Source organism: Eptatretus burgeri, chromosome 16 (assembly GCF_056783735.1).
Source record: "Eptatretus burgeri isolate ZD-2024b chromosome 16, Ebu_testis_v1, whole genome shotgun sequence".
Lineage (NCBI taxonomy): Eukaryota > Metazoa > Chordata > Myxini > Myxiniformes > Myxinidae > Eptatretus > Eptatretus burgeri.
The window spans coordinates 48,608,745-48,618,744 of record NC_140976.1 but is presented as its reverse complement, the minus strand read 5'-3'; the positions used below and the strand labels follow the sequence as shown (position 1 = coordinate 48,618,744).

At 42.9% G+C, this 10,000-nt stretch overlaps 1 protein-coding gene across 7 annotated transcripts in view; it reads left to right on the top strand.

Moving 5' to 3' along the window:
* Window positions 1-10,000, top strand: part of HIP1 (huntingtin interacting protein 1) — a 438,658-nt gene that overhangs the window by 391,775 nt on the left and 36,883 nt on the right. For all 7 annotated transcript variants that reach the window (XM_085858611.1, XM_085858616.1, XM_085858610.1 and 4 more), the window contains 3 exons: window positions 2,201-2,231; window positions 2,410-2,472; window positions 9,659-9,759. In XM_085858611.1, the coding sequence (XP_085714737.1) occupies window positions 2,201-2,231; window positions 2,410-2,472; window positions 9,659-9,759 (195 nt within the window). The remainder of the gene's footprint in view (window positions 1-2,200; window positions 2,232-2,409; window positions 2,473-9,658; window positions 9,760-10,000) is intronic.

Genomic DNA, 10,000 nt, shown 5'->3' with positions numbered 1-10,000 from the left:
TTAATTAACGGGATAACTCACACATTTTGCGACAGGACGTGTTGGTGAAGGGGAGTGGGGATGGGGAGTGAACCATCCATCCATCCATCGGGACCATACTCTGTGCAGAGCGTTGGTGCTGCCTCAGCAGTCTCCTTGGCTATTGGGCACAATCCTGGACAGGTCACCACTCCGACACAGGACACCAGCAAGCTGGTACTCATTTTGCCGACCTCCTAAGGATGACAGGCAATCAACCCACCTGGTATTCATTGAAAATCCGAGGGGGTTTGAACTCAGGATCCTCAGATCCCAAGCCCACTACCCTAACCATTAAGCCAACACCAGGCATGGGAGTGAACCGCTAAAGGGGTTTTGACCAAAGTTGCCATAACTATGGACTGTACGACAAAGACGAACCGATTCAATTTATATTCAACAGGTCAAAGGTCATGTACCATATGAAAATCATTTTGCAGACCATAACTTGAGTGAGAAGCATCTGATGCTGTCTTTCTTCTATTTATGCCTTTTCTCTCTCTCAAGAGACCTTTAATTTTTCATGTGACCTTTGTATTGACATCAGACTTTGTTGTACGTTATGTGTGGTCGCTCTTACATGAGCCTCGACGATGGATACAAAAAAAACCCAAAACGTAACAGTGCAGGGTTGACATTTAACATGGGCAGAGTCATATCCATCAAAGTATTTGCGTCAAATTCTACTTTGTACTTAGTTATATGAGGACCTAGTTTTTACTGTCTCCATAATTGGTGTGTGTGTGTGTGTGTGTGCGTGTGCATGTGTGTGCATGTACCTACACGCACTCCAGCATTAAGGTTCCTTTTAATTTTTACTTCTTTCATTTGTGCAGACACAAATGTTGTCCACGGAGCTCTTCAGGCTCGCTATTATCCTAAGAAGGTGTGCTGACATTATTTTTAAAACACTTGGGCATTAATTATTTTTTTCCCCCAAAATTGTGATTTATACACCCGTTTCCTAACCCCTCTTCCTCCCTCCTTTCGCTTGTATGTAATATATAAATATTACCGAAGCAACAAACCAAGTCCCAACACGAGCTGCACTATTGTTGGTGCAGCAATTTTAAACTCGAGGTGTAATTAATCCAAAGGGCAGCACAAAGTTTAACATTGTACTTTATTTCCCTGATTACTTTTCTCCTGGGATATTGATTTGAGTGACATAGACAGAATGAACTGTTTGATGAAGTAGTTGGACCTGGGTTTTTTTGGTGTTTTTATTTTTTTTTAACTTTAACAGGCCATGAATTTTCATACTTTGAGAAGTTTTTTTTTAATAATACAGCCTGGCTCCACACCTGCTTGATCCATTATCCAGGGCACGAGGTTAAACGATAAAAGCAACCGCAATGTTGGAGACTTTCAAGCTGCCAAAGGCAGAATAAATTCGAGTACAAAACCTTTGATTTACACCACCCGAGCGGGTCCATATATCTGGGGGTGGTGAGAGAAGGGACAAGCCATACGACCTGAGGATGTGCAAGCATGCAGCAGTGAGCGCTCACTCTCACCTCGACCTGCCTTCCGTATGACGATCGAAAGGAGGTTCTTAATTTAAGTGGTGGTAATTAAGATGTCAAGCATTTTCTTCATTTAATGTTTTAAATCCTGAAATTATATTATGAAATCATTTATTTCAGAGAATGAATGAACATAGTGATTCACTTTGATACGTGTTTGTGGTCTTGTTGATCCAAACCGTGAAATTATTTTGTGCAGTAATAGTTAGCTTTTGTGATGGCCTCGGCCAACCATCCATTACCCCTCTGTTTACCTCCGCCCCATCCACCTGCCACCACCACATCCCCACCACTCTGTCATGCGTACGTCAGGAAGTTGAGCTGGCTTGGTAGAAGGCAAACTGTCCTTGTCCATCCTGCGCTCAAAGTGTGGGAGACATGAATAACTGTATATGGCATTAAATGCCACGATGCAAAATGCTGCATCACCATATTACATGGTGCAAAGCATTGTGTTTCATCAAAAATGACGGTGTTATGCTTTGTTGTGACGTCGTTTGGCATGCAGTATTGCTGCTATGTTTTGTTTTGTTTTGTTTTTTTCCATTTCGCCCTTCTGTCAATGTGGCTTCTCATCACGTGCCCAAAACTGTAAGCTCTACATCAATGTCTCCTGCCCAATGAACCATCCTTACCTCTTCTATATGCCCCCACAGCATGCTGAGCTCCTGCACGCACCTCATGCAGGTAATGACAAAATGATGTTGTACCTGGATTTTTATTATTTATTTATTTATTTATTTGCATTGAGACATTTAATTTTTAACACAACCCATGGCACTAAACATCAGTTACCAGTCAAGCCGAGGCATGCAATTTGCAGGATACGATTACCCTAACAGCTTTGGTGTTTGCTGCACTGCAGATTATCCGTGAGCTTGTACTGGCTTCCAAGGAACTGCAAAAGGAGATTGTGGACGGTGGAAGGGTAAGTGCAATGATAGTCTTGAATATACTGAATATCGTCAATGCCTCTTAATATATATATATATATATATATATATATATATATATATATATATATACATATATATATATATATATATATATACACACACACACACACACACACACACACACACGAGCAAATACAACCCGTTGCTTCGCTGACAGGGATATTAAGGGGCAGGGGGAGGAAGTTATGAAGGGGGAAAGAGTGAGGAAGGGGATGGGGGTGGGGAAAGCGACGCCTCACCAAAAGTTCCAATAAACTGCGGGAGGGAGGGGTGTGTGTGTGTGTTTCAGTGAGAGAGAGAGAGAGAGAGAGAGAGAGAGAGAGAGAGAGAGAGAGAGAGAGAGAGAGAGAGAGAGAGAGAGAGAGAGAGAGAGAGAGAGAGAGAGAGAGAGAGAGAGAGGTGTGTGTTGGGGGGGGGGGGGGGAGAAGAACAAAAAGAGAAATGCGAGAGTTGGAGGATGCATTAGCAAAGAGAATGATATGTTGTGCTTAATGACCAAACACACACACACACACACACACACACACACACCTCATGTCAGAACAGCTGTACATACAATGACAAAGCAGAGTTTATAAAGTAATGTGCTGGCACATCTGCAAAACTTGATATCCCAGTTCAATAAAATTAGTAGAAATATGAACCAAAATCAATCACCGAAAACATGGAAGTACCGACTGCTAACATATAACCTAATGACCCCATCGAGCGTGAACATTGAAAACAAAGCATTGCGACCAGATATCATACTTCGGTACAAAAATGAGAGAAGAAGGCATTGCTAAGTGAGGAGTTAATTCCAGTGATTTTGGACTAAATGATGCAGAAATCAAGAAAATGACCAAATACCAAGACCTCAGGAATGAAGTGAAATGATCCTGGAAGCTGAAGAATGCCAAAGTTGTACCACTGATAGTTGGAGCTACAGGAATGATGACAAAGAACCTCACAGAGATATTAAAAACCATTCCAAGGAATATTATTACAAAGAACTACAGTTGGAAGCTGTCCGGGGCTCAGCGACAATCCTGAGGAGAGCCCTCCACACAAAACTTTGAGAAGAAAAAACTTCACAGCTTAGTCCATGAATCATGACCCCTTACCAAAATGAAGGTGGATACTTTGAGCCCGCCCTGGGAGGACTCAATTCCACATTCTGAAATTCACATATGAAGATACCAATCAATGACACACACCTACACAAAGAAATTGAGAGCTGGAAGGTCTCTGTTTCATCTCCTGAAACCCAGCCATCACTTGTGGAGATAGCAGTCAACAACATGTTCCTATATGCAGCGACCTTTGCATTCCACCGGTCGGCTTCCTCCAAATCTGATTCGTACATGCTCCAGTCTCCTCAACAGAGGGGGAAGGGTGAGAGACCAGGGGAAGGGTTTGGAGAGAGAGGGAGGGAAGAGGAAAGGGGGGGAGAGGGGAGGGGTCGGGGAGAGAGAGAGAGGTGAGAGAGAGGGGAAGGGTTGGGTGGGAGAGGTGTGAGGGAGGGAGAGGTGTGAGAGAGTCCAGCAGATGTGACGCCCAGTTTATTCGCCATCCGAGAGACGACACACATATTGATGAATCACCCTGCCTGTGAAACACCAGGATGACAGTTTGTAGCTGGGTCGGAGTTCAAATCCAGGTTACACAGAGTGAGCATTCATACCTCTCAGCTTTCCTGTCATGATGTGGTGATTCATTACTTCATAACTGAAAATATATTTTCTCATTGTGATCATATAATTTATTTTGCCTTCCAACCTCCGATATAGAACTGCGGTATCGCAATTTATACCTAGAGAACGCGTGCCAAGTGGCTTCACCACGTAATGCACGAATCATTTGAAGACATTTTTAAAAGCAAAACATTTCATTTTTATTTGTATTTATCAATGCCGAAGTGACGCATCCCATAATGTAAGAACAAAAAGTAGAATATCGTGGAAAATAAAATTTCACATTTCAGCAAGCCAGCCACCGCCTGTTTCACCACAGAACAACACGTGGCCAACAATGCACACGAATGCCCCTGAACTTTGTTCAAGTCAATCGATATACGGTATTCAGTGACTGTGGAAATATTGTAGAGCGCTCGCCAAGTGACTTAAGCACTCCAACAAAACAGTTGTTAAGAAACGGCTTGCTTGGCACGTGCATGGATAAAGTACACAAAAAGGAGAACCACAAAGGCTTACCTAATAAATATAATTCTTTAAATATGGAATTCAGTCGAAAAATTAACAAAATGCAATTCAAAGATACAACAATCCAAGGAGAACGCCAAATGTCAGCCAATGCTTTTCACTGCTCGAAACAACATCGAGGAACTCTGAACACGAGGTCAATGGAGGTTGTTGTTTTTTAGGTATGAAAGTCAAAATCCCAAATGGGATGTATGAATGTCTTTATAGTAGTTGAGAAACTCTGGGAAGGTATGCCAGCAAGTATGCCTGGTGTTGGCTTTATGAATAGGGCTTTGGATCTGAGGGTCCTGAGTTCAATCTCACTCAGCTGTTGAATTAATACCAGGTGGGGTTAACTTGGCCTATCATCCTTCCGAGGTCGGCAAAATGCGTTCCAGCATGCTGGTACACTGTGTCGGAGTGGCGACCCGTCCAGGATTGTGCCCAATAGCCAAGGAGACTGCTGAAGCAACACCAACGCCCTGCACAGAGTATGGCCCCAATCTCCCCCTCCTCCTCTGGGAAGGGTTTTAAACAGCATAGTGCTTACCTTGTGTAGGTCTTCTTGGGTTGCTTTGTACAGCTTCTTTGGCTGGAGGAGTGTGTTTGGGGTCAATTGTATGTACGTGTGTGTGTGTGTGTGTGTGTGTGTGTGTGTGTGTGTATGTGTATGTATGTATGTATGTATATATATAATATATATATATATATATATATATATGTACTGTATATACATATATATTATATATGTATATATACTGTAGTGAGTGGGCTGGTGATTTTGCCAAAGAAAGGCTTCTATAGCCAGGTAGAGTGACTGATGCTGCGCTTAGCTGTGTTGGTGGTTCTGCATTAAACACACACACACACACACACACGATGGTGGCCATGGAGGGGAGGTGGATGGATGGGGGCATGATGTGTCACCTCCCTCTCGCCTGGAATGGAGAGGACTGAGGGCCACGTGAAATATATCAGTTTCAAAGACATTGAAGACCGAGCCGAAAACGTCAGCCTCCATGAGATGAGATGCACACGAGGTGCCCGGTATCACGCCGTTCGTTTAACATGTGTTTGTGACATGGCCTGGCCCTACAACTTGGTGGAACTTGTTGACTTCCTGCTGCCGGGAGGGAAGGCCTGAACTTTGGCAAACTCCTTCTTGCAAAGTTCCGTCCATTAAGGACGAGAGAAACAAGGTTTATGGGATCGAGAACTGCGCCGCTTTTGACGGGAATGAGATACATGGCTTGATGGGAGTGAGAACCGAGCCAAGGATGGCAGCTTTGGTGAGGCAGAGGGCCATGAATGTGGCACCCGCAGTCGTGTGGATCGTCTGGGACACAGCCTGGCCTTCCAGCTTGTTCAGTTTTGCTGATCACATCATGCTGAGAATGAAAATCCGAGCTTTAGCGCCTCCCTTTTTGTCAAGTTCCACCCACATGGGACCACGTTTCATGGAATCCAGGACCGTGCCATGTACAATAGCTTCAGTGGGAGGGAGAACTGTGCCGAGGACGGCAGCTTTGGTGGGACATGGGAGCGCACATAGTTGTGCCGATCGACGTTTTTGGGACATGGCTTGGTGACCTGGCCTTGCCTTACAGCTTGCTGGGTTTTGCCGACTCTGTCCCGTAAATTGAAGGACGAGATTGAGGAAGGTTGAGACAGAGGAAGGATGACAATGAGAAGGAAAAGATCGAGACTGGACTTACCCAGGTATACCCCAGAGGCCACTTCAGGGATGCAGTGGGAAACGAAGCACGGAGAAGGAGACGTCTTGGTCCATGAGTCGTGGTTCGTTGTTGGGGTGAAGTTGGATCCTTCAGGACCAGGGAAGGCTCTGTTCAGTCTTGGAGACTCATGAGTGCAGATGGCGACTGGTGGCAGCGGCACGTACAGACGCATGCACACATACATGAATAGTGATTTACACTTGCACACGCACGATTGTGATTTATACACATATTATACATATTTATATACATTCATGTTGATTTGTGATCATACACATATTATACAAATTGTTAGATACACACAATATACATGACATATTACACTTGTTATACACACACATGCTGTGCATGACATATTATACATTGGAGCAGAGTACCTGCCCTATGGGCGATCTTGTTCCAATCATGCAACACGTTCTACTGACACATACCTTTATTTGGACAGTGTATAGGCAACTGGCAGCAGCCTCAATCCCTCCCAAAAATAGTTAAAAGAAAATAACCCAAGTCACATGTATGAAACAAAAACATGCCTACTGCTTAGAATTCCATGCACCACACTGCACTGGAAAAAGTGGGGACAGGAATACTATACTGTAAATGGTGGGGACTTGTAATACCCTCTCCCAACTCGGGTAGCACAACACGATACACATTTACATAGAGAATTTGCTCCCCCCCCCCCAAACCTCCACCCTAAGATCACTGGCAAATAAAAAACACCTCCATACACTAATTGGGGTCATGCAGATCCGATGTAGCAAATCTGGATGGAATCTTCCCAAAACTGTAGGAGTAGCGCGACAAACAAACAAACACACACCGGTCCGTGAATTATAGTAAGGTTTATATACACACATATTATACGTGACATATTGCACACGTTATATACACATATTATACATGACATGTTGCACATGTTATCCATATAAACACAGTGTGTATTTGTATGTCCCCCTTCAGAAGGACGATTTAAGAAGGGTTTTTTTATGGCCAATCTTTTAACACAGCTGTGTGTTCTCTTTGATCTATTTTTGAGGATAAAAAAAAGCTCGAAAAACATTTTCCTTAAAAGAGTAATTACATCTCTTCTCTTGAAATTGGAGACAGTGACTTGTAAAGCAAGTCTCAAGGGTGGTGTACAGAAGCGTTTTCTTAAATAACAATAAATACAAGGCGCAGGGAGGTGAAATTCGCTGCACGCGATGCGTAACATGCACAGTGTAAAATGAGTGTTCATTTACCTCCGTAAGATGTCTAATAAATAAAGAAGATATAAGTACCCCTGATGTTGTTAGGCCCAGGTTTCAGAATTTGGCATGCTCACAAGCTGTACTGTCGAAACAAAGCATCCCAGAAGATAAAGAAAATATGATCACATTTGTACATGTCGTGATTTAAAATGATGTACGTGTAATGTTTTGCTGCGACACATATCTTCCAGTCTCCTTTAATGTTTCAAATAAAATAACTCCAACTTGTCATTTTTGATGGGCTTTCATACGAGTATACAAATATTATACGAGGCATATTATACATATTATATGTGATGTATTATACATATAATAAACACATTATACATGATATATTGTAAATATTACACACACACACACGCACAGACAACTGTGTGAAGGTGGATACTTCAAGACCTGGGAGGGCTCCGTTCCACCTTCTAAAACCCGCATATGGAGATAACAACCAACCACACAAACACACATTATATTAAAATAGCACTTCATAACTGAATTGTTGACCATGAACCCCTGTGCCGCAACAGCACTTGCTGCAAAAGGTTCCGACCAACATGCGATGCTCGCTTCTCATCCACCCCATTTGCGGTATCTTTGGCATGCTTTACACGATTCGCAAGGTTTCTACAATCGAGGAGTTATTGAAATCAAAATGCTTCTGGCTTAATCACAGTTTCTGATAAAAGGAAAAGCACAGAGCCGCCCACTGATAAATACAGTGTCAACTGCCACATTGCTCCCCGCAGTGTCAGTCAACATGAAAGCATGAAAAGCCTTTGTGGAAATGCCCCCTCTGGAAAGGAATCAATTCACCGATGTATTTCTGGCTCAGTAACCATAACCAGTGTGGAATGCATTCAACTCATAAGTTGAGCTGGCGAGCCGTCCCATGTAGGATTATACCAAATATCCACCTCTCCACTGTTAGGAGCCATAAACCCAGGTGCCACGCCACCATTGCTGATGGCTGGCCATGTATGACTCGTTTTTCGAGGATGCGACCCTGAATCCAACGGCGCTTTCTGCTGCAATCCACGCGGCAACAGTGATCACGTGACACACCGACATGCCTTTCGACGACATCCTCCGGTTCACTACCTGTCACTAGATCTGCATTAATTGTTTTCACGTGAATGCCAAAACTTTCCTCCCGATCAAAATTCTTGGAAATTGCTCGGGGTAATGTTACCAGGGATGATGGGTGTGAAGGCAGCTTTCGTTTCACACGTTGAATTTATCACTATTTTTAAAAATTGTTCTGTTCTTGAAGCCCCAACCATTCTTCATTTAAAAACTCCACTCAAGGCTCACCCAGGGGTGTTGAGCTCGATAATTTTATTTTGCAAATATCTCATTGGTTAAGCATGAGGTAATGACAATGTTACTTGCAGAGATGATGATGTTTTCACCTGATGGATAATTGCTTATGACATTCTCAAGTTAAGGGAGTTGTGAACTGCAGTCTTCAAGGTTCATCAATACCAAGGTACATGATTTGTTGAATAAAACAAATGCATTGTGTTTGTGACAGAGTCAGAGCTATGCTAGTTACCAAAGACAAACACGCTATTCACCATTGAATAAGAGGCTGTGATATAATGAATTACGATCACTTGCCATAACCCGAAACCTTAAAAGCCGAGCTGTCTCCCGAAAAGCCTTGACATCGGGATTCTCATAGATTCGCCGCACATTGCTTAAATGACTATACTGTGCCTCAGACACATTGCACTTTACTAGATGGGATGGCTTCAGATGAATGATGTTGCATGTCATCATAATACCGAATCACGAGTTGTGGTAACCATTTCCAGTGGACAGATGATGAGGCCATACTTTGTTTTCTTAAAGCATTACATCTTCCAACCCATCCCCAATCCCCACAAAAAAAATAAAGGATGTAGCAATGATACCCCAAAATTTTAATTTTCCAAAAGCTGTTGTTGATGAGCTGACGGCGACCATTTGTGCCATGGTTATGTGTCTCTCCAGGGCATGGCGTCACCACAAGAATTCTATGCGAGGAACTCCCACTGGACTGAAGGCCTAATTTCTGCTTCCAAAGCTGTGGGTTTGGCAGCAACGCTATTAGTGTAAGATATTTACTTTTTCTTCAATTTCAGTGGCGTTTCCTGGACACAGTTTGCAATAATCACTCATTATATGGAGTGCAAAAGGATACACCTACTTCAACTCTCATTGCAACATTTTGTCATGTACTGTAATTGTTTTTTTTTGGTCATGACTTTTGCCCATTTAAAAGTTCATTATTTTACACAATTCATGTTGCTGTATAACAAAACTTTATTTCAAGACAGCATTATGTTTTCCTTG